Here is a 27,157-nt window from a genome sequence, read left to right as displayed (position 1 = left end):
GACATTGACCCAAAAAAGGGAAAGAACGAAAACACCCCGAGTGCTAGTAGTACAATATCTCTTTCTTATGAATACATGGTAATTGAGCTCGGTCAGCGATTCTATTCTACGACGCACTATTCAACCAAGGATCCTGCAGCAATTCTGCCGTAGACGGCCGATTCTCCGGCTCCCACTGCAGCATCTTCTGAATTAGATGCACGAACTGGCCCAAGTCCTCCTCCGACATGTCTAGAGGCTTGCGGTTCCGGCCCTGGAACCAGACATCGCCCCGCGGGAAGTCGTCGCCGTACTCCTCCTCGTCCTGGTCGGGCGTGTCGAGCGAGCGGCCCTCGGCGTCGACGAACCGGTCCGCGTCGGGCCAGCGCGCGCGCAGGGACGCGGGGACCGGCCCGAGGCGGCGCGCGAGGTACTGCAGGACGCGGTCCTTGGGCTGGGCGAAGCCGGCGTCCACGACGAGGCCGCGCAGCATCACGACCTCCCAGAACCAGAGGCCCAGCGAGTAGACGTCGCTCGCGGGCACGTCGGGCAGGCCCAGCAGGCCCTCGGGGGCCATGTAGTCGACGGGCTTGGGCATGGGGTGCTTTCCGCACTCCTCGAAGGGGCAGGAGAAGCCCAGGTCCGTCAGGACCAGCCTGAAGGCCCGGCGTTTCTCTGGGTCGGCGACGTCCTCGAGGGCGAATCCGGTGGCCAAGGGTGTCGGGTTCACGGTATAGCGGATCTCGTCTGGACCTAAAGACTTGCCGTCCCTCCGTTGGAGCAGCTCGATGCTGCTGCGGGAGTTGAAGAAATTTGCCTTGTTCCACGCATCGGACAGTGGTTCGGCGGTTGCATCTCCCGGATCGCATGCATCCCACTGTTCTGCGATGCGCTTTTCGCATTCGTCGAAGTCCAGTTTCCATTGTGGCGGCGGTCGATCATCGTCATCATCGCTGCTGTCTGAGCTCGAGTCCGAATCTTGTTCCTCGTCAGTCTTGGCTTCTGTAGGGACAGACAAGCCAGCCTGTTCACTTTCCACCTCCTTCTTCTCCTCTGGCTGCTCCTCTTCTGGCTTCTCCTCCCCGGGCCAAACCGATTTCAGGATGTAGTTCTCATCGAAATCCGAGAGGTCGTACTGCAACGCGAAACAGAAATTGCGACCCGCGATGTCTCTGTGTGCGATGCGGCGCGAATGGAGGTAATCCAAAGCAACCAGGGCCTGGCGGCAGGCTCTCTTGGCGAATTCTACCGACCAGGGGTCGCCCGGCATGGCCTGCTGCCCCTCCGTGAGCTCAACGCGTTTGTCAAAGGCCTGCTCCACAAACTGCGAGAGGGGGTCCCCGAGGGGCTCCACGACGGTGCAGAGGTGGCTGCCTTGGGGCCCCTGGACGGTAAACGAGTCGAAGGGGACCTCGACGTGGTTCTCGCCTGGGTGGGAGACGCGCTTTAGGGAGTCGACGAGCTTGCGCATCTCCTCGCTCGACTTCGCATTGTAAACCTTGACGGCTCGGAACTGTCTTTTGGGTGCGCTGCGAATGCACAACACGGCAAGCTGGTCAGGCACTTTTCCGCACGAAGAGACGGGTCAAGACTGGAACTTACCTCTTGTCCCTGGCTAGCCATACAGTGCATTGAGAGCCCGAGCCCAATTTGCGGAAGACCTGATAACGGCCACCAAGGACGTCGCCAAGGTAGACGGGATGGAGCCCGCCTGCGGTGTAGGCAGTGGCATGTTCCTACAAGGGAGCGTTGATGCAGAGTCAGCAATCATGGCGATGGATATTGGTAGTAAGGGCGGGGGGTTGCAGCACATACTCCCATGAAGCGGGCATTCAGGTAGGTGTTTGCTTCCGCCATGTTGACTGGATGCAATCGATACTGTGGACTTTTCTGAAAAGGTAGGGATAACAACAATGTATGAAATCCAGACTGTTCGAATATTTTTATAAGCATTTCCCGCAGATCCCTCGGTCGGATGATGTCACAGAACAGGACCAGCGACCGTATGCGCTGTGCCGCCGGGCTGACAGCAAGTGTGCGGCGGTGCATGCAGGGGGCGCCCCGGATTTCGATCTGCGGCGGGCTGGGCTGATTGTTCTGGATGGTGCTTAATTACACCGCCACTAAAACGGGAACGGTCCCGGCGGCCCTGCTGAGTCTATAATAAGATCCTTTGCGAGGCAATTTCAGTGGCTGACAGGAAGCTTGGACGGCATTCTGGCTGCTCTAGTGCCCCTTCGGACTAGTCTTGTCAGCTTCTACATGCAGGGTTCGTCTAATTGGACGTCGTTGGGGGCCGTTGACAGTCGGCTTACTATTATCGTAAGCATGATCGGCGGGATCCACTGCCTGAAACGGAATTGTACCTAGTCGTCACCACCGATCTTCGCCAACCACAATTAGATAATCCACACATAGAGCTGCTTACTGATTTGTTTCGCATTGAGTTATTGGATTTCCCCCACAGAAGGATTATACCATTTGGGAGGATTCAGTTTCCACGCAAGCTCAGTATAGTAAACAATATCGCGCCGGGCCCGGATGCACAGGGCTGAGTCTCTATTGATTACATCGTCGTCATACTGTCAGCGATCTTCGGTTTCAATTACCGTCTGTATCGAGCAAGGCGGCTGACTTGGCCCCATGGCTGCCTGTGTTACGGGTCTCCCCAAAGCGATACCATCGCGAATTGGTTATTTTTAGTGATAGAAGGATTTCAACGGGTCGTTGTCTGACAGTGAGGATGATCTCCTCTATGTCGCATGTGTATCTGCACAGGCGATGATAGTTGAACACAACGCAAAGACCAAAGTGGCTTTTCCGGTGCTGAAGATTTCTATATAAGGTCGAACTCTCTCCCCAACATCTGGCATATTCCAATTCATCATCATCACCATCAACAACCACTCCAATCACCACTTCAATAACAACACCACTTCAACAACAACAAACCCACTCCAACTACTACACCAACAACACTATCAAATTTTCCCCTAAAACTTCTTCCAAAACCATCAAAATGCGTTTCTCTACCTTCGCCACCTCCGTCGCCCTCCTCTTCGGCTCTGCCGCCCCGGCCGCTCCCACCGCCAGCCCCGCCGCTCTCATGGAGCGCGCCGAGCCGCTGAACACCGAGGCCGCCGTTGACTTCTCCGAGGAGTCGGCCCTCGACTTCGCCGACGGCCTGGAGGCCCGCGCCCCCGTCATCGACACCGACGCCGCCATCCTCGAGGCCCGCAAGCCCAAGTGGGAGAAGGTCTCGGTCAGCAACAAGGCCGGCACCAAGGGCAACAAGGGCGGCAAGATCACCCAGAAGGAGTGGGGCCACGTCGAGGACCTGGCCCAGAAGGCCCTCTACCAGGCCGACTGCACCAGCGGCGACGTCACCTACAAGTGGCACCAGGATGGCAGCCAGGACCCCGAGGAGCACTTCACCATCCACCCCACCGGTGGCAGCGGTGCCAGCAAGGGCGAGATCCACGTCCACAAGAACGGCAGCTGGACCCAGGGCAAGGGCGGAGCCGCCAACCACGGTAACGGCCAGGTCTAAAGCCGCCATCACCAAGAACGCATGCATTCGACAACTTTACCAGCGTTGCTCACGGCTCGAGACTTTCTGAGTCGACTTTTATCAACTTCTTTACATTAGGGGATGGGATTTTGGGAATGGAGGGATTGGAGGCCTGTACAGTAGTAGATGTAAACTACATTTTAGACACAGTCGTTATTGAAAAAGCATTTTGCTAGAGCTTCAGAAAAGAATGGCCAATCAAAATGCGCAACATCATGTGAGGAATTTCTAGCTTGGCTATTGGTCTAAGGCTCAATGCCGAAACGGGAGCATCTATTCCGTTTTGGGATTCATTTCCGTGGCGGTGATATATTTTCGCTAGACAGGTGAATATTCAGCCTGAATCTTGGCACCTTCACTACCCCGCTTTCTGTCTCCCTGTCTATTGATTCTAGGCTCTTTCATGATAAGCACTCATTTCTAACACGACAAGCTTTCGAACAAACCTTTGTATGTCATTTATGATAATTAGAGAATGGCCGAGATCATTGCTGTCGCCTTCGGGCTCATGTCGGTGGCATCATCAACCATATTCTACCTACAACACGCATTTCGCAGTGACGACGCAAAGAGGAAGATCCTACCAGGACGGCTTCTGAGAATATACGACCTTGCGCCGCGATATAGCTCGGAGAACAATGGTGTCAATATGCCAGGGCTAGTCCGGGTTTGGACTGCTCCGCCTTCGACAGATGAACCATTAATGCCATTCACAGGGCCAGCTTCCCAAAGTCACATTCGCATTTGCGTGGGACAAGACATTGATGTCCACGAGGCTGTTCTTGGTGGCTCAACGACTCAAGGAGAGACTGCTGTATCGGATAAAAATTCGATTGCGGCTCATACCCAGGAGCAGAAGCGACGCGGTGCTTTCGGCCTAGCTTCTATGCCCCCGGAGTACTCTTCAACACGTTCCAGACGAGGGTACAGTGCAATTTGTGAACAGTGGTTGAGTAACCCATCAGATGTTTGGTGGGAATCAACCTCATCTTTATCGGTCAAAGGGCGTTCTTCCCGTTTTTGGCATTCTAAGAAAATTCCCGGCCCAGGCTTTGCAAGAGTTGGAGGCTCTCTCGATTTTGCAAAGTCCTTAATACAAGTTTTGAGAAGAGTTTGGATAACTTGGGACTCTGCATACGAGATGTTGATCAGTAAGTATCAAAACTCTTGGCTGTGTGGCAGGAACGTCTGAACCCAGACTGAAACTGAACGCAGTGGTTGTCGCATGTTCATCAGAGGACTCTTCCCAAACACAGCAGTTTTTCAAGAAAAAAATGGAACTTGATTCCATTGCAGCCGAGGCGGTGCGTGCCTCGTTCGAAACCTACGTAAAGAAATTATCGGACTACAGTAGCACATACCAATATCTGCTATCTGGAGATGCGTTGGATACCGTCGGAAAACGGAAGATTCTCCTCATATGGCATTCTCAAATCCAGCTACATGCATGGACCGAATCTATAGAGATGATACGAACCAGCTATACTGAGGTCCGCGAGTCGCTACTTGACGGGCGCAAATTCGCCATGAGATCTCATCTAATTGACGAGATCGCCAACGATGCATATTACTATAAGGAGCTCTCTTTTCACGCAAAGGAATTCACAACTGCGGTAGAGTCGCTGCTTCGATCTTTCGCTGCCTGCTATTCCGACACATCAAGCGATCTTCAATGGCAACAAGGAGTTCGGGGCATCGTTGCGGAGATGCAAGGGTTGTGTTCAAGTCTCAATGTCCAGGTGGATGAGATTGGGAGAAATCTGGACCACCATCTGAAGTACCTCGAACTGAGACGCGGTATTCAGGAGGGAAATGGTCTGTGGATCTTGTCCATCTTGGCCAGCATTTTTCTGCCGCTAAGCTTGGCTTCTAGCATACTCAGCATGCAGACAAGATTTGTCAATCTCGGCACTCTCCTTTACGACTTTTGCGGTGTTGTCGTCTTGCTTATAACATTTGTAGGATTTGTGATAGTTGTCGTTAGGATCTCGGCTTCAACAGGCGAACGCCTAGAGGACACAAATCCCCACCCCATGTTGAAGAAGGTACTGAAAGCGATAATCGCTCTATCCGCTCTATTCGTATGGGCAATAGTGCTTGCTTCGTTCATTGTTGGTATGGTCCAAGATGTGAGCTTAGGTGGTCGCATACTTGGTTTCGGAATGGCCGCATTGGTTGGCACGTTGCTTGTAGCGGCATGCATCATGGTAGCATACTTCATCTCCTGGGTAAAAGGATAAAGTGCAAGAGAGTAAATAAGTATATATTTAATGAACGCCCCAGGCGGCAGGGATTTCTAACTTAATATACCTTTATTTATTTCTAATTCAAATATTATACCTTCTAAAATGCAATCGCTGTTGAATTAAGAACCTGCCAGAACTCTCATGAGCTACGTTCATGATCCACGTGTAAATATCTTGTTCCATATCGTAATGAGCCCCTAATCGTCTTCACTAGCTATATGGATATTTCCGAATTCACGCAATTCGCTCCAGAGTTAATCGTTGATGCGCGTGTCCTAGGCGTGTGTGTGATGGCTCGAACTTGACATATCTAGCGAATTGCTTTTGTGAATAGCTTGTACGTCTGTCACTTCTCTCTACTAGAACATTTAACTTCGGAGCATTGCGACACGACTTGGCACATTGACCTTGCAGAAGCACGATTGTCTATTACTCAGTCAGCCCTTGCGTACTGCGTACATCTCATTGATACCGTTTGTTCCGCCTACGAAATGCTAAGTATTGGCCGTTCAAAATTCAAGACAGCCTCCAAATGCTGGACAGCATACCCGAACAAAGTTATACGAAAACATTGCGCAGCTTGGTATGGGCGCTCTTCAATCCGGAATTTCACTACTTTGGCTATCTCTCAGCCTTCATGCCGAACTCGAACATCTATCTACTAAGTTCGGGCTGCTTGCTGTTGAGGACTCTCAAAGGTCAGAAAAGCCTTTACAATTTCTCTGCCGAAAACATTTATGGTCACTCGTGTCAGTGGTCGGTCGACTGATACCCCAGGTTGTTAACATGGTCGAGGATGGAAACCATGACACGGCACTCAGCTTAGCTGTACGCGATGGCCAGGTCGGTCTGGTCAAGATCCTGCTTGGGGCTGAGGCGGAACAGTTTCCCATAGATACGCCGGGTTCGTGCGCCTTGCGGGCATGCTTCGGGTGGCATGCGGATCGTTTCGACTTTTATGTATTTACTGGGCGTCCTGTGAATGGTCTCAGCTCCGCACAGATCCTACTCGACGCTGGTGGGCCTGATATCGTAAAGAAATTCATCGCAAACTCCAGCAACAGTTTCAGACCTCTAGGATTGATGGCAACACTTTCTTGGGATCCCGAACAGTCTCCTGCTATTTCTAACGAAGGCACGCCTAACGAAGTCGAGCTAGACAAACTGAAGGCCGCCAGCCAATACAACAAGCACACGCAAGATCAAGAATTTGACAAATTACAACTTATTCTTTCCAAAGGAGGACAGATTCCATACGATAATACGTATGATGGAACTGATCAGACTGCAGCAGTCCGGCAAATTCGACATAAATCATCAGATGACAATTCCGAAGATCCCTGGCTCTGGGCTATGCATACGTATGGTGAAAATGAATGGGATACACTTAGAACAGGTGTGTTTCAATTTATTTTCGGCGCTAAAGCCGTGACGGTACCTACGCCAACTCACCTGCTGAAGTGTTTAAGGACTTTGCACGCTGGAAGCAATTCACCCTATTGATGTTGACTCACGAGTATCCGCACAGGGAGCGGGAGGTTCCATCGCCCAGCGACGAGGACATAGTGTTGTTCAAGCAATGGTGGAACATAGGCAGCAAAGCGGTTGCAGACTTGAAAGATAGTTGATGATGTATGTGTTCAACAATGAGGCAGAAAGGTATTTTTGACTATCAACACATTATCAGCCAGCCACATGCACCACCATATAAAACTTTGGTGACAACGTGACAGCGTAATCGACCCAGCCCGGCGGCGGCACAAGCACCACTTCCTCCAAAGGTGTGTCTCTAGCGAAAACGTCTTCGTCCCAGCCCTCTGGCTGTTCCCGGTGTTCCATAACGTAGCCCGAGAGGGCGTCAGCCGGTGCCTGCCCATGGGACTCGGGCCATGATTGCAAGCCGTCGAGCGGCGTCCACATGATGGATTGGCTCAGATATGTCGGGCAGACGCGCAAGCACGCGGAATCCCTACACTTAGTCGACCCCTCAAATGGGGGAAGATGCTCGAGCTTCCTCTCCAGCTCTTCGACCCCACCCGCATCTACAAAACTGTCGTTTGGGAGCTGGAGAAACCGTTCGTCACGGTCACCGTCCTGCGCTCCGCTAAACCCACGGAGGCGGGCACAGTATCTGTGTGATTCAACGGTCACTGGGGATGTGCAAAGGCCGATGGTCTGCAGGCAGGGGAAGAGTCTAGGGTTGAACAGCGCCTCAGTGAAGCAGTGTGGCGCATCGATGCCACCCGAGCCGCCCAGGATGACGTGTCGCGCACTGCGCGCCAGCTCCCCAATGGCCTGGGTGCCGTGGGCCTCGCAGCGGGTCCGGGCGTAGCTCTCGTTCGGCTCGTCCAGGTGGACCAGCAGCGTGTCGCGGTCGGGGTCGAACCAGGAGGACTGGACCCGGTTCCCGACGGGATACCTCTGGCGCAAGTCGGGCAGGATGTTCTTGGTGTTGTCGGCGCCGAACATGCGGCCCGGGCGCGACACCTCCCTCGCCTCGCGGCAGGCTTGGGCGACCGCTGGCGGCGGCTGGGGCGGGTCGAACACGTAGGTGGCGTAGGTGAGCCAGCTCATCTCCCAGATCTCAATGTGCCGGGTGCCCTTTTGCCACACTTGCTCGCGGAGGACCGTGACGCCCCTAGGAAGTGCCAGGTCCCAGATAATGATGCGCAGCTCCGACGGGAGGCACATGAACTGAGGAAAGGAGGAAGGCGGGGAAGCCGGCGCCTGGCCTTGGCGGCTCGTGGCAATGGCCTCATCTTCTGTATGCATCTCAGGCCGCGTCGTGCCCTTGCACATGCTGTTGGACTTCAGAGTGGTCGTTCTAATAAGGTTGTGGATGCTAGCGGCGGCGATGTTTCAGCAAAAGCCCCAGGAGCGATCATGGCACTCTGTGGCACAGCAATGTATTAGTGGCTGTGCATACGGGGTAACAGACCTATTGTCATTATGTCACCAAAACCACCTCTGACGATACAAACAGCCGCGTAAAGGATGCTTTCACTCTCGAGGCTTTCTGCGGCACAGCTACACATTGGTGGCTGTGCTGCATCAACCGCCTGGGTTCCATCACTCTTCACCGTCTGGCAGTCCCAGAGTAGCTATCAATAAGGAACCGCAAAAGGGGCTGACGAATAGGGAAAGTACATTCCAGGCGAAGAATTCTCACACATTGATTGTTCCATACTCTGAACACATAACGATGGGAAGAACAGTGTCCCGACGAGCTAGGAAGATATCCCACCCCAACACGGGGACCATGTGCCAATACGTGATGACAGACCCTGGACAATCGCCAAAGCAGGGAATGAAGCAGCCAAGCGCTGGTAGACGCGGCCTAACTACAGCTTAGACGCCGCATCTGCTTGCTGCCATTCCTCACCAGCAGGCAACCTTCGGGACACCACCTGCACCGCCTTCTCGACCCTGCTGCAAGGTGTCTCGCCGAGGTTATCTGCTGCCTCTGCGGTCGCGCCGTAGTCCAGCAGCAGCTTCACAATCTCGTCATTACCGGCGCTGGCCGCGGTTTGCAGTGGGGATAACAGGTTGTGATCTGCCTTGGACGGGTCCGCGCCGGCTTCGAGGAGGATGCGCATAATGTCGACGTGTTCGCGGAGCGTGGCGCCGTGCAGCGCGGTACCACCGAATCGGCTGCCCCCTCGTCGAGGGGGCCCCGCGCTGCACCAGGCCCTCGACGATCTCTTTCAGGCCGAAGGAGGCGGCGTAGTAGAGCGGCGTCGCATGGCGAGGGTACTCGTCCCATTTGAATATCCAGTCGGTGTTGAGTACCTGGATCCAGGACATAAACCGGGGGCCTGGCTTGAAGAAATCGGTCAGGACTCGATGCAGCTCAGATGTAATACCCGCGACGCGGATGTGGTGTGTCCAGCCTTTGGCGGCGTGGTTCAGGAGCGGATGTTGTGCTCGGCGACGTTCCCAATCCTCCTGTGCTCTGCAAGGACCGGAACTCAAACTGTCCAGAGATAGGTATGCAAAGTAGCACCTTGCAAGCTCTTCGTTTGCGCCAATCAAGTCCATCCCAAACATCGAGATTTCTGGGTTGTTCTTGATATCTTTAGAAAGCAGGTAGTCTCTCACGGACAGGTGTGCTAGTTTAACAGTGCCTTCCTCCAAAACGGCGAGGAGGCTTCCTCCAAGACTGAAAATGTCTTTCGGATTGTTGAGACGAGATTCCTCAACCTCTTCCAGCCTAGTCATGTCAGCGTCAATGGCGATTGCCTCATGGAGCGCCTCGATCTTCAATGGGATAGGGGCGAATGCAACCCAAAGTAGGATCTTCCGTAATATCATCATGTCCTCCACATTGTCTCTCATGAGCATGCGTTCATAGGTTTGGAAAAGCCCTTTTGGCAACTCAGCTAGATTCTTTCGAATCGCTCTGACAGTGCGGAGTTGAGACAGCACATCAAGCTGACACTGAGCCCAACGAAACCTACACTCATTAGCAATACGGCCTATGATAGGGTCGGTAAAACCTACATTCCAACTTATTTACCATGAAGGCTGTTTTGTATCTCAGCCTTAATAGGTGGTGCAAGGAATTTCATGCTGTCGTGCGCTTCGATTCGCTGTTCAATGTACTTCTCAATGTCGCTGTCGACTTCCGCACGACGGGCTTCCAGTTGCAGCCGTGGCAGGGACTGAAGCGCGTCTTCGATGTCGATTTCGTTCCGACTAGTGATAAGGACACTGACTCGGACTTTCGTTTCGCGGAGCCGAGAGAAAAAGCCAGCGAGATCGTTCTTTTGGCTGCACTCGTCCAGTGCGTCGATGAGCAGCAGTATTCTTCGACCGCTGGAGAAGTAGGCAATTGCGTCCTCAAGGACCTCCCAGCTTGGAGGCTGTTTCCTTGCTCCTGCTTGACTACCCCCTGAAAGCAAGCATCAAATGATCTGGCACGTGTAGCTGCAAGCATAGCTGGGACACAAGCGACCCAACGATGCTCTTGGCGCACTGGAACTCCTTCTTTCTGAAGTCGCAATAGAAGTAGGCAACTGCATCAGAGTAGTATTCCCCCCGGCATTCGTCGACAAGTGTCGAGACGATTCGTGAGCTTCCAGTGTTAAAACTTGAACAGATAACACACCACCAAGGGGGCTCGAAGTCTTACAAGAGCAAAGTCTTTCCAGCCCCGGCTTTGTCACGAGCGTATCAGCACCAGACTCCATAGTTGGCAAAGATGATGAACTTACGGACCCCAGTAATCCAGAGAGCCTGCTCCTTTTGGTACCACTGTTGGAACTCGCTGCTGTCGAAGATCCAGCTGCCGGTACCCTCCAAGTGAATCGATCGAGCTGCTTCGTGGCCTTCGTGGGGCATAGAGTCCGAGAGCCATCGCAAAAGTTCATCGTAGTCGCCGACTAGTCAAGTTAGTAGCGCTTAGATTGAGCAAACACGGGTATGCAATACCCGCAGTGGTTTGGAAGATCTTATTCGCAACAACTGTCAACTTGTGATCTATACTCAAAGAAGTATCACGTATAGATGACGTTAGTTCATGAAGTTTGATGGTCATTTTTCTGTCAAACGTCAGAAGTGTGAATTGGTGGGATGACTACCAGCCACATACGCTTCATCTCCGGCCAGGGCCAAGCTGAGTGCACTTTTGCACCGTTCGATGCGGTCGAGGCTTTCCCTTAGCATCTTTGTCTTTCAGCCGCCAGCGCAGAACCTTGATAGCGGCCATTCTCCTCTTGCCCGTCAGCCCCGCAAGACCGGAGAGCTTCAATCTGGTCTGTATGCCGTTCAATTCTTGCAGGCAGATTGAGAGCGGTCCACTATCAGAGTCCAAGCAAGATTCAAGAGCCGTCTGGTGTGTTGATGAAGCCTTCTTCAGCCCCGTGGCCATTTCATCCAGCGACTCCAGTATGTTCCGCAGTCCTTTCAACTCGTCTAAAAGCCTGGTCAAGGACCACGGGATATCGTTCAGGGCTGCCCGGAAGTCGAAGCAGATGGAGATGATGGCCGTAGTGGCCTGGATAAGTGTAATGATGCCTGTGGTCATGGTAAGAGGTTCCATGGTCATACTTGCTGCAATCACACAACGATGGGACCCCGGCCCGTTCAATACCTAAGCAGGAATATTTACTGAGCGACTACTTTTTCACGCATGGAGCAGCCAGGACAAGCCCCGAATTGCCCGAATACAGTTGTGTGTGCATGCTCAGCTGATGTGGCGAGCAAAGCGCATATGCACCATGCAGGCTGACTGAATTCGGGCGAAGCCTCGGGTATGTTACAGCCAGCCTGCATGAATTAATTTTGCGATTGGAGCCACTGGCCTACAGATTAGTGTACTCTGTGGATATAGGCCTGTAGATCCAGCCTTTTAACAATATATTACATGGCTGTTGGTGGTTTATTGCTATATGTGCATTCAGGGGACCTGGCTTTTTGGTTTTTTTGGAGGACTGTTCACGCCATCATGCGACAAGAAGGCTCAACCCCCGAAACGTTGCTTACATTCCACTGGCAAAGGGTGCCATCGTAAAAGTTGACGACCATCCCTGCGTAATGTGTAATTGAACACAGCCTTACTCCATCTTCAACCCATTGGCTACTACACACCAACGCTAGCTTATATCAGAGTGCCTTATCTAGATGCTGATCGCAAATGCACGTTATGCCTATCAAGCTTCAGCTGGTTGGGGGCTGTATCAGAAAAGACATGCAACCATCTCTCCCAAACGTGCACAGATTGGCGACGGTGCGGGGGAGGTTTTACGATCTACACTAATTATGTGAGTTATCTCCCCCTATCACATTCGCTTTCGGGCAACAGTGTTTGCTGGGCCGACCCCCGGCTGCTGAACATGGTCAACCAACTGGCCAATGGGATGTCTCCAACGTCAAAAGATGCAGAGAATGCTAAAAATGTTTTACTGCATCGGAAGCCTGAGCATTGGTTTTCGTGCCTTGCTTACGTGCCGCACAACGCCGAACGTAAATCAGCATAAAAAAGCATGGTGATCGGCTGAGGACGAAAATCCCCTCCTCAGCCCCCACTGTCCTGGCCGACACCGATCGCAAGGCTTCCGGTAGTACTATTAATATCCTATAGAATCAGCTCTAAGGTCAGAGCTAAGCCAGCCTTCTCCGCATACCAACTCGTTTTTGATAGGCTCGTTGACTCCGTGTGCGACATGACACCATGCATATGCAGCGGCTCTTTGAAGAGCTGAAGCACTAGCCGCGCCGACAAAGGTTGCACTGTCACACTTCAAGCAGGCTGGGCTGACATGTCTGATATAGGGGAAGAATCCTTCGCCTTCAGTGAGCGGTTGAATATGCAGGCTCTGCGACTTCTGGGTGGGGGGGGATCTTGGGGTCTCTCTTTGCTAATGTGGGTATATCAACATCACTCGATGCCCCTCTTCAGGCATTCTCATGTTGGGCTGCAGTTGGTTACTCGGTCAAATTACGTTTTCTTTGCTGAGCCTTGAGCGCAATCCCCCGCCAAGATGGGTGCCTACGTCTCTATTTCAGCATGTAGGAGTCACTATAACGTGACAATCGACTGTAATCATGGGAATTTCGATAACAAAACCCAGACCTATGCTACTCTAGGCGGGTTCGGACCCGGACAGTTTCCCAGCAACCCTGATGTCGCAGGAATAGGGGTAGGTCACATCTTGGGCGCTGTTTGCGTCTCCCACAAACTAATAGAAGCTATAGATTGTTGGGGTTTTCGTTGGAGTAACATGCTTCGCTTTAGCCGTCAGTACTGTTGATGTCGTGTGGCAGTTTCTCAAGGCCGTGGGTTGCAAGTCGACTCGATCCGAAGAGTAAGTCTGACCAACGTTATGCTCTTTATCGAAGCGGCAAGTGTGACAACTAACCATTCGCAGAGAAAAGCGCAGAGACCCGGACCGGATCAGCTTCACCGACATCCTGGAGAGCCTGGTCTTGACCTGCAGCGACCAGCAAGTCTTCACGGGCGCCGCCTACGCCCTGACCCTGCGGTACTGGCAGGGGTGCAAGATTTCGGCGTACCACTATAACATCGTGGGCAACATGATGCTCATCAGCTGCGCGACCCACCTGCTGTCCGTGACCATCGTGCGCCACTACTGGCGATACCCCGCGCTGGCCTTTCTGCGCGTGCTGTGCATCACGGGCGTTTTTACTGTTACCGGCCTGCTTATGGTGAACCAGAACGCGTCCGACGCGGAAATCCGCTTCCCGACCGACGTGCCCCCGGCCAACGCCACCTCGAGCCTCCTGTTCCTGTCGGCCGCCTGCTTCGAGACGGACAAGTCGCCTCTCCACGATACCTTCAAGAACACCACGTCCGACGCCGAGGCCTTCTTCGCCAAGAACATCCGCGACTCCGCCCCGGGAAACCACATCAACGGCTGGAACTGGTACATCCTCCTGCTGCTGTATTACGCAGCCGCCATCGTGGCCGAGGGTGTTCGCTTCGTCCGGCGCCGCAAGGGCCAAGCGGGCTGGGGCGGCACGCTGGCCCGGCAGGTGTCGCGCATCATTAAGCCCCGATCGAACCTACGCACGCTCATGAAGTATGGCAACATAGCCTACCTCGCGGGCGGCATCCTCGTCAGCGCCATCGCCGTCGTCAATTCCATCAGCTACATCTTCAAACTGCGCAACTGGGTCGCGCGCTCGGGCTGGATAGAGGAGGACAACGGCGTCAACCCCGAGAACGACTGGTCCTCGTTCGGGCAGCTTGTACCGATATTTATGAGCGGCTTCATCCTCTTTTCGATTGCCCAGATCGTTAGCGGTAGGTCTTTCTTCTTCGTCATGCTCCTGGGCAAGAGTTTTCAAGCCATTGTGTATAGTGGCCACTTGGCTGTGTTCGCAGATTTAAAAAGTCATATTTATAATAAGGTTTCGTTTCTGTTGGGCTCATATCTTAACATTGAGCGATAGAGCAAAAAAAAAAAAAAGAAAAAAAAAAAGAAAGAAAGAAAAGGATGCTCCTGGCCAACTATCTCCCCAACCGCACTCCTAAATGACGGCACATCGTGGTTATACAGATATTCTCTTGGCTTTCAGTCAACAAGAACCGTCCACTTAACGCACTATACTAACGATCGGTACAGAGAAAGCTACAGAGAAGCGAGAATGCAAGCATGTAAACGACCGAAAAGCGGTCCAGGGCGGCACAACCGTCTTTTACAACGACCCCTCTCAGCCGCAATACTTCTTCCTCAACAACAATAATGTCCCAAGCAACGGCAAAGTTGATACAGCAGTGGCAACTTTGCCACAGGGTCTCCACCAGCCGGTGCAGGGCCCGTATCCCCACCCAGTCCAACCCCGGCGACATCGTCGCGGCCCCCCAACGGGACTTCTATCCCGCTAGTGCGGCACGACGGTGACGGAAGGGTTGGGCAGTAGTCCGGGACAACCCCACCGGCACAGTCGCGGGGGTTCAGGCGGAGCCTGGTCGGCGACTGAGGGAAGACGAACATTGGGTGCTTTCTGGCACGGCAGTTAAGGTGTCTCGGATTTGGCGGGTCAATGGAGTTATGATTTTTATGATGAGTCTCGAAGACGGTTTCTACTTATGGGTTCATTTTCCAGTTTGCTACTACGATACCTTTTCAGTCGTTATAATGTACTATCAACCACGCGGTCGAAAATATGAAAAATGGACAATTCCTTTTCAGCAGCTTGTTTGGCAGTGTCTTTTCGAATTAGGTAGATACTTCACGCCAGCAATATAACGAAACAAACAACTTATAGGCCCATTCTATAAACGGAGACTAGAAACAGTCAGGACGTAGAATTTGATGTATCATCTCGATAGCACACAGCTTGGACTAAGGGGTCAGTAAATAGAAGAAAAGATTCCCTTTATTATAATGTTTTAGAGCCAACATGCGTTGATGCCTTCTCCCTTCTACTTCAGAGATGAAAGATCCATGAATAGCAATAGTACATTGAAGAAGTACAAAAAAAACTGAGTGTAGACAGAAACCCTTGATAGAAATCGACATCAACACTTTTACGATGAGGCTCAGGAGGACTACGGCTTTGTCCGAGACTAACTGCTCCAAATCGGCATCAATGAGTACGTATATGTACCATACAGCCACTCTGTCGTTCGCCGACTTCTAACGTGATAAATATCACGAGCCTCGAAGCGTCACGTCGGCAATGATGAGCTGACGACAAAAAGAAGTAGAGATTCCGCAAGGAGAAACGAGCTACATCGTCAGCCATTGTAGGGCCAAGAAGAGTAGAATTCGGCATCGCGGTTGGATACGAACGACGGGCACCTACCTCTCCGAAGCATGCACGCCCTCCAGACGCAAGGCGCCTCGAGTAAGAACGGGGCCAGCGGCTAGCCTGAGACAAGCCGCGCAGTTGCCTGGGGTTACCGAGCGAAGAGGCAAGGTGAGTGAGACATGCGCTGCGGGTTTAGGCTGGGCTGGGCTGGGCTGGCCCGGGGGGTCTCAGTCTCAATTCTAGTCGCACTCACGGACGGACGTATCCTCGGGTGACGACTTATGTACGTAAGTTCAATCCTGCGCCTTTGGGAAGGCCGCCGGTCGGTAAACCAGGGCCGGTGAATAAGCGTTGTCGATGCCTAAGAGGGGGAGGGGATATGCAGCGGCGGAGGCCATTGTCACACCGAAAACTCGCAATCACCAACTGCCATGCGAGCGGGAAATCTACACACTTGGCTAAAATGGAAAACTCTGGGCGACCCCTCTCGACTTGGCAAAGAGGGACGACACGTTCGGATATCAGGGGGAAACCAAGACCAGCTGGCCATGAGGCTGTGGCAAATAGGCTGCGAGCCAAATGTCTTTGCTCGACGAACCGAACCCTGGAGAAGGAAGGGGTTCTTGTCCAGTTCGCCGACATCCCATTCAGCCACGAGCATGCCGGTACGCGTCGTGCGGTGACACGGGTCCGGCTGGATACCGATTGGCTAAGCGAGGACGTACTGATTCCTACCTAGCCTGCCAACCTACGGGGGGGCAGCAAGCCGGACCCCAATCCAATACCTTGACGGCGGGGAGGGAGCCGGTTTTCCAGGCACAAACTGTTCGACCGACCAGAACACGGACATCAAATCTAGGACTCACCCAGAAAACCGAACCAATGATCGATCCATCCCGCCGGGTACTCACTGTAACGGGGCCATGGAGCAAAGGGGGGAAAGGGGGTTCTTTCTGGAAGAAGAAGAAGAACAAGATGCTGACAAACAGTGATTAGGTATGTATGTACTGTACCTCGCGACCCGTACCTGCGCCGTCCGCTAGCTGAGCCATCGATGGAGCATGCATGGCTGATTGTCACACAGGGGAATCTCTCCTTGTACAAGGCTAGATGCAGCTGCCACCGCAGCCCGCGCTGCAGCATCTCGGCTAAGCCAGCCGACAATACAGTATGTATGTACGTGAGGCATCCAATACGGGCCCGCGAGAGAGAGAAAGGGTGATTGCCGTGATTCAGGGGGAAGGGGCTTGCTGCAGAATGCGGTGCTTGTCAATATATGGCTCCTGCAGGGCCCCGTTCGACTGGCGAGAGGGCATAAATATTGAGGGTCCGATCGAAGAGCAGCGCAGAAGAACAGCCAATCGTGGCGTGGAAATCGGATGAACAGCATCCTTCAGATTGCGCCGCGAGTGGACATACTGATTTGCCAACATGACGCACGCTGTGAATACGATCGCTGGTATAGTATGGGTACTGTAGGTAATACGCGTCGAACCCAAGAACCCCCCTCCAAGATGTCCTGATTGGAGACTCCGTAAATGAAAACGGTTGAAGCGCCTGCTCTTTACGCCTAAAGGAACCAACGACACATGTTCTAGATCGCCACACGCCGTATGTACGCGACACACATAGACAGGGTGGTAGTCAAGGCACAGATCCATGTCGACGGCGGGACATTGGAACGAGCTAGTGGGGTCTACCAGGGACGAAGGACCCTAGATCGCAATTCTACGATTTGCAAGAATGAGGAGGAGCCAGAACAATTACATCTGCCGTGGATGAAAAAGTCGGAGTCGACCTGGTCGACGGAAATTGTCAGATTTGGTTCACTCGGGGGGCGGGCCAATGGGAGGGCCGCAGATGTCCAGTGGGACGTCCGGGGAATACATGCCGTTCACCGTTGGAAGACCTAGAAGGAGACCTGCGCTTTGCTGCGCCTGCCATGATGTAACGCTGGGAATTAACCATACCGCGCAAGACGGATCGGTCACAATGGGTCACAAAATTAGCTTGGGATACGCCAGGCACATTGGAGTTAGCTCGCATTCCAGGTCCTCATTGGTGTGAGTAGAGACGACGACTGTAGCCGGTTCTCGCGTCAACCCCTGCCTGCATGGTGCATTGGGGGTGTCAGAATTATCTAGTCAGAACACACCAGGAATGCCCAGGGCAGTGATGAGTGATGTCCATATCAGCAGGAGTACCAAAGACGCCGGGGGCATTCCGGCCTCCGCTCCGTCACAGTACCCATGGTGTGACAGCACATTGGCTTACTCCTGGGTTACGTAGAACTAGGTGACTTGGGGGCAAGAGGCAAGGTGCGTTCGTATGTATGCAAAGAGTCTCGTGTGCACACGTTGCTTGCGCCCCCAATACCAATGATTTTCAATTCATTTGGCATCATGTGAGGTCGGATGGCGTCGACAGGCTGAGCCGGTGGCGCTAGCTTGCGGGCGACCTTTGGGTGAATAGGCGCCACTATTGGAACACTGCGTCAGGAGCCGCCGCCCGCGAGAGATCATGTGACTCACAGTGAACATGGGTTTGGGGGCGAGGTCAGGGGACAAGCCAGAAATAGGGGTCAGGGCAGTAAAAAAGCTAGCGGCAGATCCCCAGCAGAGTCAGGAGAAGCTTAAGTAAGGGATGATGGCAGGGGAATTCTTCTAGAAGTCGAAGCCCGGTTTGGCGATGAAGCTGGCAGACGTGAGGCGCCGTCACTCACCGTAAACCAAACGGGACTGCCGCAGCCAGCCGGGTTCGAAGGAAAGTCGGCAAAGGACAGGCCATGACGGGCATATGAACCGGCCGCCAATGTAGGTATGTCTCACAGTCTTGGAGTGGACTCGGCCACGCTGATTCGCCAGACGAGGACAGAAAAGAGGGAAAACGTGGATATTGTCTCCGCCAGAGAAGGGAAACAGAGAAATGCTTCTCCACCTACTATTGAAGCTGATCAACGAGATTTTCTTGTCCTTACATGACGATATGTCGTTTAGACCGAGAACCAGACAGACGTGATTGATGGCGATGATGAAAGAGAAGATGATGACAATAAGGAAAACATTTGCCGGGTCTCCACCGACCAGGTTCCCTGACAGGCCTGCAGTGGTAATTGCCGTCAGATTCTGCGATAGTCGATATGGTCATCCAAAACGGCGGTCACTTGACAAGCGCACGCGGAGCGATAACAAATGCTGATGCGCACTGCATAGAGAACAGCCCTGGTCACTCGGTTGAACGTGCAGTTTCTGCGTGGGAAAGAGGGGTGAAGGGCAGGTGAGACTTGCTTCAATAGACAATGTGGTAACGTGCTGACCGACACATGGTACAGTGCCAGTGCCAGTGCCAGGCCGGCCTGCTGGCCAGTGGCCACGTCCATGTTCCATATTGAGATCTGTAAGAAAAGGGAGATAGATGGAGTCTTCGTAACGGGCCGGATGGACGGACAGAGGCAGCTTGGCCGAACTGGGACAAGCTTAAGGGATGCCCCGTCAACCAGTCGTTGGGGCGCCGTCCGTCTTTTTTCGCCTGACGGGGGAGAGGTGGATAGATGCAATTTCCGTGATATTGTTATTGTTTTCGGGTCTGTGAGCCCAAGAATGAATACTGTACTGCTGTAGTTGGTAATGTAGGTGACAGACGGCGGCGCGGCGTTAATTGGTTGCTCGGTGTGACGCGCGCATTCGCAAACGAGAACACGACCAACTGCGCGGTAAATGTGCGTGCGTGGGTGTTGGATGAGGTCATGGCGACACTCGCTCGATTGGCACCTTCCCAACTTCCAATTACCAACATGCGCATAGCCGCGTTGGCCACTCGCAACAGGCTACATTGGCATGACCGAATAGAAAATGAAAGATACTAGCCGTAACAGCAGAGCAACTGTGTATGTAGTATTCGGATTTAATAGTCTCCATAACCTCTGCAACGATACCGTGAAGTAATGGATTATTGGAAGCAGTGGCATCCCCGACAAAGTGACAGCTGTTTGATGGAAGAGTTCGAGAGTTGTCCGCCGTCCCCACAGTGGACCGGAATGAGGCTGGTGCCCCCTGGAGATGGCTTGAGCTGGCAAACAACGGGAATCGGGGGGTCAGCTTGGGGGGTGGTTGGGCGCCACAACCGGCCATTTTAGCAGCAACACTCAGGGCACCCAGCACTGTCCAATGGACCCCTGTGTTAACGAGCTCGAGATGAAGAAACCCAGACAGCCAGATGAGATGAACTCAGAGCGCCCGTCTCAACCCCTGCACCGGAAAGAGAAGAAAATTGTCTTCCAGACTTCCAACTGACTCATGCACTATCGAATTCGACCCCTTGCTCTACGTGAGCAACGGCAGGAGAAGCCGTCGCGGTGCGTTGCAATCGATGGCATGACCAGCCGTTTGCACCACAAGTGCCACTGACAATAGTATCAAAAGGCAGGAGCTTATCCTGCCCCATGCACCAGGCACCTCCTCTCCTAGAGACCTAAAGCCTAAAGGGCCAACTAGGGGTGCATTGGCCTGCGAATGATCTGGCACGTACTGTTTTCTCACAACACAAGGTTCTCTATATCATCCAGATGCCAGTGCTCTAGGTGAGCTATGATCTTTCATATAAGACACCGGGATTGATAGCAACTTAGCGACGAATGTAGTGGTGTCGTCACTACCATCTAGGGCGCAATGAGCAGATCCAACATAGCTGCACAGTTGTCGGCTTACTCGCATGTCTTCTAAACATCCAAAGCTGAGGCGGGGATCGTCCCTTCCAGTATGGCATTGATGCCTTTGAAATGGTTCTCAAACCACATCATTTGAGCCCCACGCACGGTGCAACAACACCTACCGTCCGCTGAAAGCAGTTGCAATTTACTGCTTTCTGTCTCCGTCAACATGGCGCCTTTTACTCCGTATTAGATTTGAGAATTCGAGCAGCATTTGAGAACCCCTCGACGAAGTCGCAGAAGTCAATGCCACTAGAGGCCGGGTCTAACGCCTTTGAGACATAGCTTAGGTGAACGGTAGACGGCTGGGTTTTCTTCCGTCTGTCGCCTTCCCAGCCCACCTGCATATCACTTAAGCTACTACTATGCATTCCCTGTCCTGGGTTCTTTTGACAGGAGGAGTCCGCGTTCAAGACTTCGAGAATTGCACGGCCAATACATTACACATATTGACCATCCGTGAAAGCGCCTGAGGTCATTCTTGATATGCCAAAAGAAATTCCACATATATCCAACATGATGCGTGCGGAAAGCTAGGTGTTGATCATTGTACAGCTTCAAGGTTTCGTACCTGGTAGGCTTTTTAGGGTTTGACAGCACTGCAGCTGTCAGCAAAAACCTGCTGCATGGCTCAGGACCTCGTGCTTCTGTCCCGGGCCAAGCAGTAAAAAAGAAGTCCAGTTGCATGAGACTACCTCAAATATATTGGCAGCCTATAGCCTGGTTGGGCAGATACTATTCGAGGTCTGCATCGTCGAGACACCAACCCATTGGACGAGGGGCATCCTCCACTTTCTTTAGATCGCTTCCCTTGTTTGCGCTTGGCCGGCTCGCCAGGTTCGTTCCCGCCGCCGCATCCAACGCGCTCACTCGCATACAATCAATCGGACAATCTGCGCCCTGCCCTACCCTACTCGCCAATCCCCCCCGTGTCCGTTTCGCAGCTCGCGAACAGACTTGTTGGGCTGATGCGCAGAGAGGCAAATGGTGTTCTTGGGCTGGTCTTTCTTTCGGGGGTCTTGAGCCCCTTCTGCTGACTCGGTGGTTGCCAAGGGGTGCTACTTAGATTCATGATCAGATTCAAGCACATCACATAGACAGATGCACACATCTCTCTCACCTTTAGCGAGCGAAGTAGTCGAAGACGGAGTACGGAGTAAGTTAGGGGAGCAGGCAGAGGAGCAGCCAGCAGGACGGGCCACTAGGAAGATTGAGGCCAGCCCACTACCCAGAAAAACCCACATCCACTTTGGAGCAATAGGAAGCCCCATCGAAGCAGATTGGAAAGTCGAGCGACTGGGATAGGAGGACTTCAGGGTTGCCCAGCAGTCTAAAGTAGCGTTCCACTGCCACTCAACCCACCATCACCCCTTTAGCTTTTAGGGAGAGGGAGAGAGACAGTCAGTACAGTGCAGATAGACGGCGAGGCAGGCAGACAAGACCGGCAGACAGCCAGACAGGAGAGAAGGAGAGAGGGACCTATCTCGCATTGAGAACAGTTCTTTTTCATCTCATTGGGCTCTTCTGCACCTGGCGCATCACATCGCATTGGAGCGACTCATCGTCAAAAAGGTCACTGCACACACCACACACCGACACACGCACCAGGACAGGACCCCTGGACGCAGATGCAGACACAGCAGACCCTTTTCCGTCTGTCTTTGCCGCCCTTTCTCCTCTCGCATCCTGTTCCTGTTTCCTGTTCCTGGCCCCATCCGCAGAGAAAGTGTGAAGAGAAGAAAGAAGGAGAAGGAGAAGAAGAAGAAAAAAAGGCGTGATACCTCTACAATTTTCCTGGCGTCGCAATTGGGTCGCAGGCCTTTCTCTGCCTATCAGACACGCATATACTTTTTCTTTGCCTTGCCTTACCTAAGTAGCCTACCAACCTACCTAAGGCTAGAGTTGCAGAAAGAGCTGGCCCATCCATCACCACCACACTTGTTTTCTGCCTGCTTTACGTGCTCCCGCTACCAGGCAACGCACTCGAAAAGCAAGAAGGAGGAAAATCGGGTTTCTTGGGTTTCTGGGGTCTTTGCGCCCAAACTCAGTTTTTCTCCGCCGACATTTTTTCTCCCATTCCTCCCGCCCTCCTCACCTCCCAATCCTTGGTCCCTCTCTCTCGACAACCTGACCTTATCAGCCCAGACCGATAGATTTGCTGCCGGAGTATTGGTCCTCTACTTCTGTGCCTACCCACCCCCAAAACTGTGTGCGGCCCTCGAGACACGTCCCGTTTGGTTTTATATACTTGATCATCTTACCCTCCTTACCCTTACCTCCCTGCATCAACCCAACCCAGGTGCATACATCCCAGAAGTCGCTAACAGCTAAACTCGGTATCCATCTCCCGTGACCGAGTGCGACTTGTTTTTTTTCGTCGGCTTTTTGCATCGCTTCTCTGCTGGCCCCCTCCCTCTCAACCCACCCTCCTTCAAATCCTGCTCGAGCTATCGCCGCTGCTTACTGGCTTTCTCTGCTCGTTGCTTGGGCAATTTGTGCTTCCCAGCCAATTTACCCATCACATCACACTGCACTGCACACTTGCACCGACAAGCGAGCGACCTGACCACCTCGTGCTCCTGCACACCTCCAGCCCTCCCGACTGTCGCCTTGACCAGCTCGAGCAATAAGCATAGTCGATCCGGGTAGAAAAGCCGCACCCTTCTGGCCTATCATTTCCAGACCCTCCGCCTTCCTTGCGACCAGCTCCTTCATTTGACCCCAAGCGTCATCTGACCTGCCTGGTTCGCATCGCCACAACACCTTTCGGACGAGCAAGGAACCGATTTGGGGGACAAGAAGGGATCGGCAGCCTGCTAGTTAGGTAACTAGCAGCTGCGTCTTCCCTCGTGGATTCTGGTTATACTCAATAGCAATCAAACCCCAAAATAGCTTCATCACCATGAATCAACAACAACACGACATGTATTACGACTATCCGCCATCAGCGAACAGGTCGCCCGGTTCGACGAGACAAGGCTACGCCACCGTGGGTTTGGGCTCGGGACTGCAAGGGCATCGATCCGCCCAAAGACAGCCTTTGGACAACCTGGGCGGCCCCCTGGGCTCCTCCGCGCTATACTCGCCCGACGAACGATACGACGGGGCGATGCATCGATTCGACCGCCTGAACCCGAGCTCGATGCAGCAGCAAAGCGGCTACATGCTTGAAAACAGTCAAACCTGGGGCTATAACAATGCCGGTGCTGCAACGATGAATGGTCCCTTGAATGGCAACGGCCGACTTGGTTCCCGTCCCGTCAACCGCCGAGCTGCCCTGCCATCCGTAAGTTGACTTGGCCGTGAATATGCCATCTAGAAAGTCTTTGCTAATGCCACTAACCCGCTGCAGAACTGGACCGACCAGCCGGCTCCTCAACACATGCATTCCATGAACAACATGAACCAAATGTACGAGGGCAACATGTCCATGAACGACAGCGACATGGATCTCGCCGATCGCGTGCTCACCACCCCGGCTTCTGGCGACTCGGAACAACTCATTCCTACCGCCATCGTTATTAAGAACATCCAGTTTCAGTGCCGCAAGGAGATGCTGCAAGGGATCATGGCCACCATGAACCTTCCCCAGCCCTACGCTTTCAACTACCACTTTGACAAGGGCGTGTTCAGGGGCTTGGCCTTTGCTAACTTCTCGACACCCGAGGACACCGCTATTGTCATCCAAAAGATGAACGGGATGGAGGTCATGGGCCGAAAGCTCCGGGTTGAGTACAAGAAGATGCTGCCGCAAGAGGAACGGGATCGCATCGATCGGGAAAAGCGAGAGAAGAGGGGTCAGCTCGAAGAGCAGCACCGCGCGCCTCTGCCAGTCCATCAACAGCACGCTCTGCAAGCTCTCGGTGTTAGCGTGAGCAAGCAGCCCACTGGATCCCCTTTACGCGACGTAGACTTGAATGACCCTGACACACTCGAATACTACACGCAGCTTACCCTGTTCAAGAACGACACCAGCCGCGAGGTTCACATCTTCCCGCCTGACGTGGCGCCCGAACAACGCCGGCAGATTCACATTCTGGCCCACAACATGGGGCTGGAACACCGCTCCGTCGGCGAGGCTGACAGGCGCCAGATCCAGGTCATGAAGCGGCCTCAGAACTCGCCTCCTGCCCACGTGCAGACCCAGCTGCCACCCAACGTGTCTTGGGAAGACCACCGAAGAGGTCTTAGCCGCGCTGCCACATTCGACTTTGCTGCCAGGAGAGACGGATCCGGCGCCTACCACACTGTTGGTAGACAGGGACCGACATTGGAGGTTCCCGGCAGCCCCGAATACAACAACCCCCAGAGCCTGCAGAAGGCCAAGAGCTTCGCCGACCTGCGCAAGAGCCCTAGCCCCGCACCTTCTGGCTCGAGCTATGCCGGCATTGGCAACGGGTTTGCTGCTTCGCGCTACGCCGACTACAACCTTACCACACCCCCAACCTGACACCGACCTCGGCGCAGAACACGAGCGCCGCTGCGGACGCCATGCTCGCGAATAACCTCAGCGGTCTGAACCTTGGCTACGACCAGGCCCATCTCCGCACTCGCGAGGCTCCTGGCGCTATCGGCAGCCAGAGACCCGGTGCTAACGGCGCCACCGGCCGAACCGCTCCCGACAGACAACCCAGAGGTCCCGAGTGGGGAGAGGCCTTTAGCGGCCGGAATCGCGGCCATATGCAGCGAGGCAGTGGTAAGTAACATTGTATTTTTCTTTTATTGGGTCGACAACTGTTTCTTTGAACAAAGCTGACTCTTTTGGTGCCCGTCACAGACTCATCGGACGCAGGACGCAGCTCCGGTACCTCTCGTTTCCACTAAGGGGTTTGTCGATTGCAGAACTCCGTGCTTGATTGGCCCATCGCTTCCTCGCCACAATGATCCTCGAACGAGAGACGATTTACGACATACTTAGAGATAGAATGCTTCAAGCTTCCAACACTGCGTCGTTTCGCTAAGCCGATCGCCAGATGGGCTTGGAGAAGCCGATGCGTTTTCCCGACAAGGGGATGATGTGCCGAACGAGTCACTCTCCCCGACCTCGTTGGCATTCGACTCCACCTGCTATTAACGCCTTGTAATATGATTTTGCTATTTACGTTCTGCTTTCAACTGTTGGAGGTGATCTGGAAGTCCAGGCCTCTTGTGTCGTGGCTTTGAAGGAGTTGCATCAGTGTTGGATGTATTGTTGGGCAGCGGCGGAAGCAATTTGCCCAATAATCGGGTGGGCAGAGCTGCGTGGAAACGAATGCGCCCTCTTGCTGGCCGTTCTATATGACTATACCCTTTTTACGATGACCGACGCCACCGCGTGCCACACCAAAAAGTTAACTGGATACAACAAACAACATACAGCGACGACATGGGCGACCATTCACGGCATCACGATTCAAACTTCTATACCCTCTTGGGATTCCTTGCCTGCCCCGGGTCGCCTCTCTCTTTGGGTTTTGAAAGGACCGAAGGGTACGGTGGAGTCTGTTCACGATGGTTTACGCTGTTACGACGCATATGCACATCACTTAGATGGCAAGGCGAAATGCTGGTTGGCTGGCTAGCTGGCGATGAGATGCCTAATTTAATCACAATACACCCTATCCGCATACACACACACACACAAATACACATACATCTTGGGACGAAGCAGCAGCAGCATCAACGCCAGTTTCCGCTTGGAATGACGAACGAAAAATATGAAGAGAAGAAGAAGAAGAGAGCTGGAGACGACGTCGACGAGACTTGGGGGTGGAAGTGGCAGTGGTCGGTTGGGCCCACGACTGCCGAATCTATACGAAGATGGCCAGATGAGGAGGAGCGCCAGTAACGAGGGATGTTGTGGATGGTCGGCGGAAGACGGAATATGAAAGTCTCTTGTGGGAAGTTTTCTGTATATCAGTCGCATTTGTTTTTGTTGACCCTGTTTTTGTCCAAGTTCCGTGTTTCTTTCTCTCATCTGCCATACTGGGGTGTTCTGGTCTCGTGCTCAGTCGTTTCCACACCTTCATCAACCAAAATCATATCAGCTCCGTTCAATCTGGCCTCTCTTCTTACCTAAATAATTTCATGCACACGTATCTGGTCTCTCTCCCACATCCTACACCCAACGACGGATTTCGGCATGGATACATACGCAAACCCACCACTTGTTTCGCGACAAAAACCGAGTAAATGGAGACATCAATACACCCATGGTTCGAATTGGGAATTCCTTACTATAATTATGGTGCATGGAGGGAGGGAAGTGAATGGGTTGGTGGGGGTTTCTGCTTTTCTTCCGTTACGGGCTTCCTAAGCTATCATGCGAGGAAAGGACTATAAGAGGAGAGAGAAGACATCATCAAAATATGTGAAGATCATCGAAATCAAGCCTTACATGCATGTGTGACATTATGGCTTCGGTGACGTCAAGCAGATGATGACTTCCACTAGGGG

The 27,157-nt window shown here is 53.1% G+C and overlaps 9 protein-coding genes across 9 annotated transcripts; 5 read left to right on the top strand and 4 right to left on the bottom strand.

Annotated features, from left to right (window-relative positions):
• Positions 1–106: 106 nt before the first annotated feature.
• On the bottom strand, positions 107–1,836 carry PG998_010230 (kinase-like domain-containing protein; the record flags this gene model as incomplete). The annotated part of the gene is made up of 3 exons (XM_066877046.1): positions 107–1,508; positions 1,582–1,715; positions 1,795–1,836. 3 exons carry the CDS (start codon positions 1,834–1,836, stop codon positions 107–109), a joined length of 1,578 nt encoding a protein of 525 aa, XP_066729202.1.
• A 1,162-nt stretch (positions 1,837–2,998) lies between these two features.
• Positions 2,999–3,529, top strand: PG998_010229 (uncharacterized protein; the record flags this gene model as incomplete). The annotated part of the gene is made up of 1 exon (XM_066877045.1): positions 2,999–3,529. The coding sequence occupies one exon, from the start codon at positions 2,999–3,001 to the stop codon at positions 3,527–3,529; it is 531 nt and encodes a 176-aa protein (XP_066729201.1).
• Positions 3,530–4,025: 496 nt separating this feature from the next.
• PG998_010228 (uncharacterized protein) lies at positions 4,026–7,420 on the top strand (the record flags this gene model as incomplete). The annotated part of the gene is made up of 4 exons (XM_066877044.1): positions 4,026–4,701; positions 4,766–5,679; positions 6,376–7,192; positions 7,266–7,420. 4 exons carry the CDS (start codon positions 4,026–4,028, stop codon positions 7,418–7,420), a joined length of 2,562 nt encoding a protein of 853 aa, XP_066729200.1.
• Positions 7,421–7,479: 59 nt separating this feature from the next.
• On the bottom strand, positions 7,480–8,595 carry PG998_010227 (uncharacterized protein; the record flags this gene model as incomplete). Its single annotated transcript, XM_066877043.1, has 1 exon — positions 7,480–8,595. The coding sequence occupies one exon, from the start codon at positions 8,593–8,595 to the stop codon at positions 7,480–7,482; it is 1,116 nt and encodes a 371-aa protein (XP_066729199.1).
• Positions 8,596–9,137: 542 nt separating this feature from the next.
• On the bottom strand, positions 9,138–11,136 carry PG998_010226 (uncharacterized protein; the record flags this gene model as incomplete). Its single annotated transcript, XM_066877042.1, has 4 exons — positions 9,138–9,373; positions 9,402–10,292; positions 10,313–10,687; positions 11,010–11,136. The coding sequence occupies 4 exons, from the start codon at positions 11,134–11,136 to the stop codon at positions 9,138–9,140; spliced, it is 1,629 nt and encodes a 542-aa protein (XP_066729198.1).
• A 253-nt stretch (positions 11,137–11,389) lies between these two features.
• Positions 11,390–11,842, bottom strand: PG998_010225 (Ankyrin repeat-containing protein; the record flags this gene model as incomplete). The annotated part of the gene is made up of 1 exon (XM_066877041.1): positions 11,390–11,842. One exon carries the CDS (start codon positions 11,840–11,842, stop codon positions 11,390–11,392), a length of 453 nt encoding a protein of 150 aa, XP_066729197.1.
• Positions 11,843–13,277: 1,435 nt separating this feature from the next.
• On the top strand, positions 13,278–14,918 carry PG998_010224 (uncharacterized protein; the record flags this gene model as incomplete). Its single annotated transcript, XM_066877040.1, has 5 exons — positions 13,278–13,305; positions 13,384–13,436; positions 13,492–13,601; positions 13,665–14,505; positions 14,883–14,918. 5 exons carry the CDS (start codon positions 13,278–13,280, stop codon positions 14,916–14,918), a joined length of 1,068 nt encoding a protein of 355 aa, XP_066729196.1.
• An 8,706-nt stretch (positions 14,919–23,624) lies between these two features.
• Positions 23,625–25,172, top strand: PG998_010223 (RNA-binding protein 25; the record flags this gene model as incomplete). Its single annotated transcript, XM_066877039.1, has 2 exons — positions 23,625–24,008; positions 24,075–25,172. 2 exons carry the CDS (start codon positions 23,625–23,627, stop codon positions 25,170–25,172), a joined length of 1,482 nt encoding a protein of 493 aa, XP_066729195.1.
• Positions 25,173–25,213: 41 nt separating this feature from the next.
• PG998_010222 (R3H domain-containing protein) lies at positions 25,214–25,546 on the top strand (the record flags this gene model as incomplete). Its single annotated transcript, XM_066877038.1, has 2 exons — positions 25,214–25,418; positions 25,500–25,546. 2 exons carry the CDS (start codon positions 25,214–25,216, stop codon positions 25,544–25,546), a joined length of 252 nt encoding a protein of 83 aa, XP_066729194.1.
• Positions 25,547–27,157: the final 1,611 nt, after the last annotated feature.

The sequence above is a fragment of the Apiospora kogelbergensis genome (assembly GCF_038363985.1).
Source record: "Apiospora kogelbergensis strain CBS 113332 chromosome Unknown utg000006l_segment0_segment0, whole genome shotgun sequence".
NCBI classification, from domain to species: domain Eukaryota; kingdom Fungi; phylum Ascomycota; class Sordariomycetes; order Amphisphaeriales; family Apiosporaceae; genus Apiospora; species Apiospora kogelbergensis.
The sequence above is the reverse complement of the archived record's forward strand: the minus strand, read 5'-3'. Positions and strand labels throughout refer to the sequence as shown.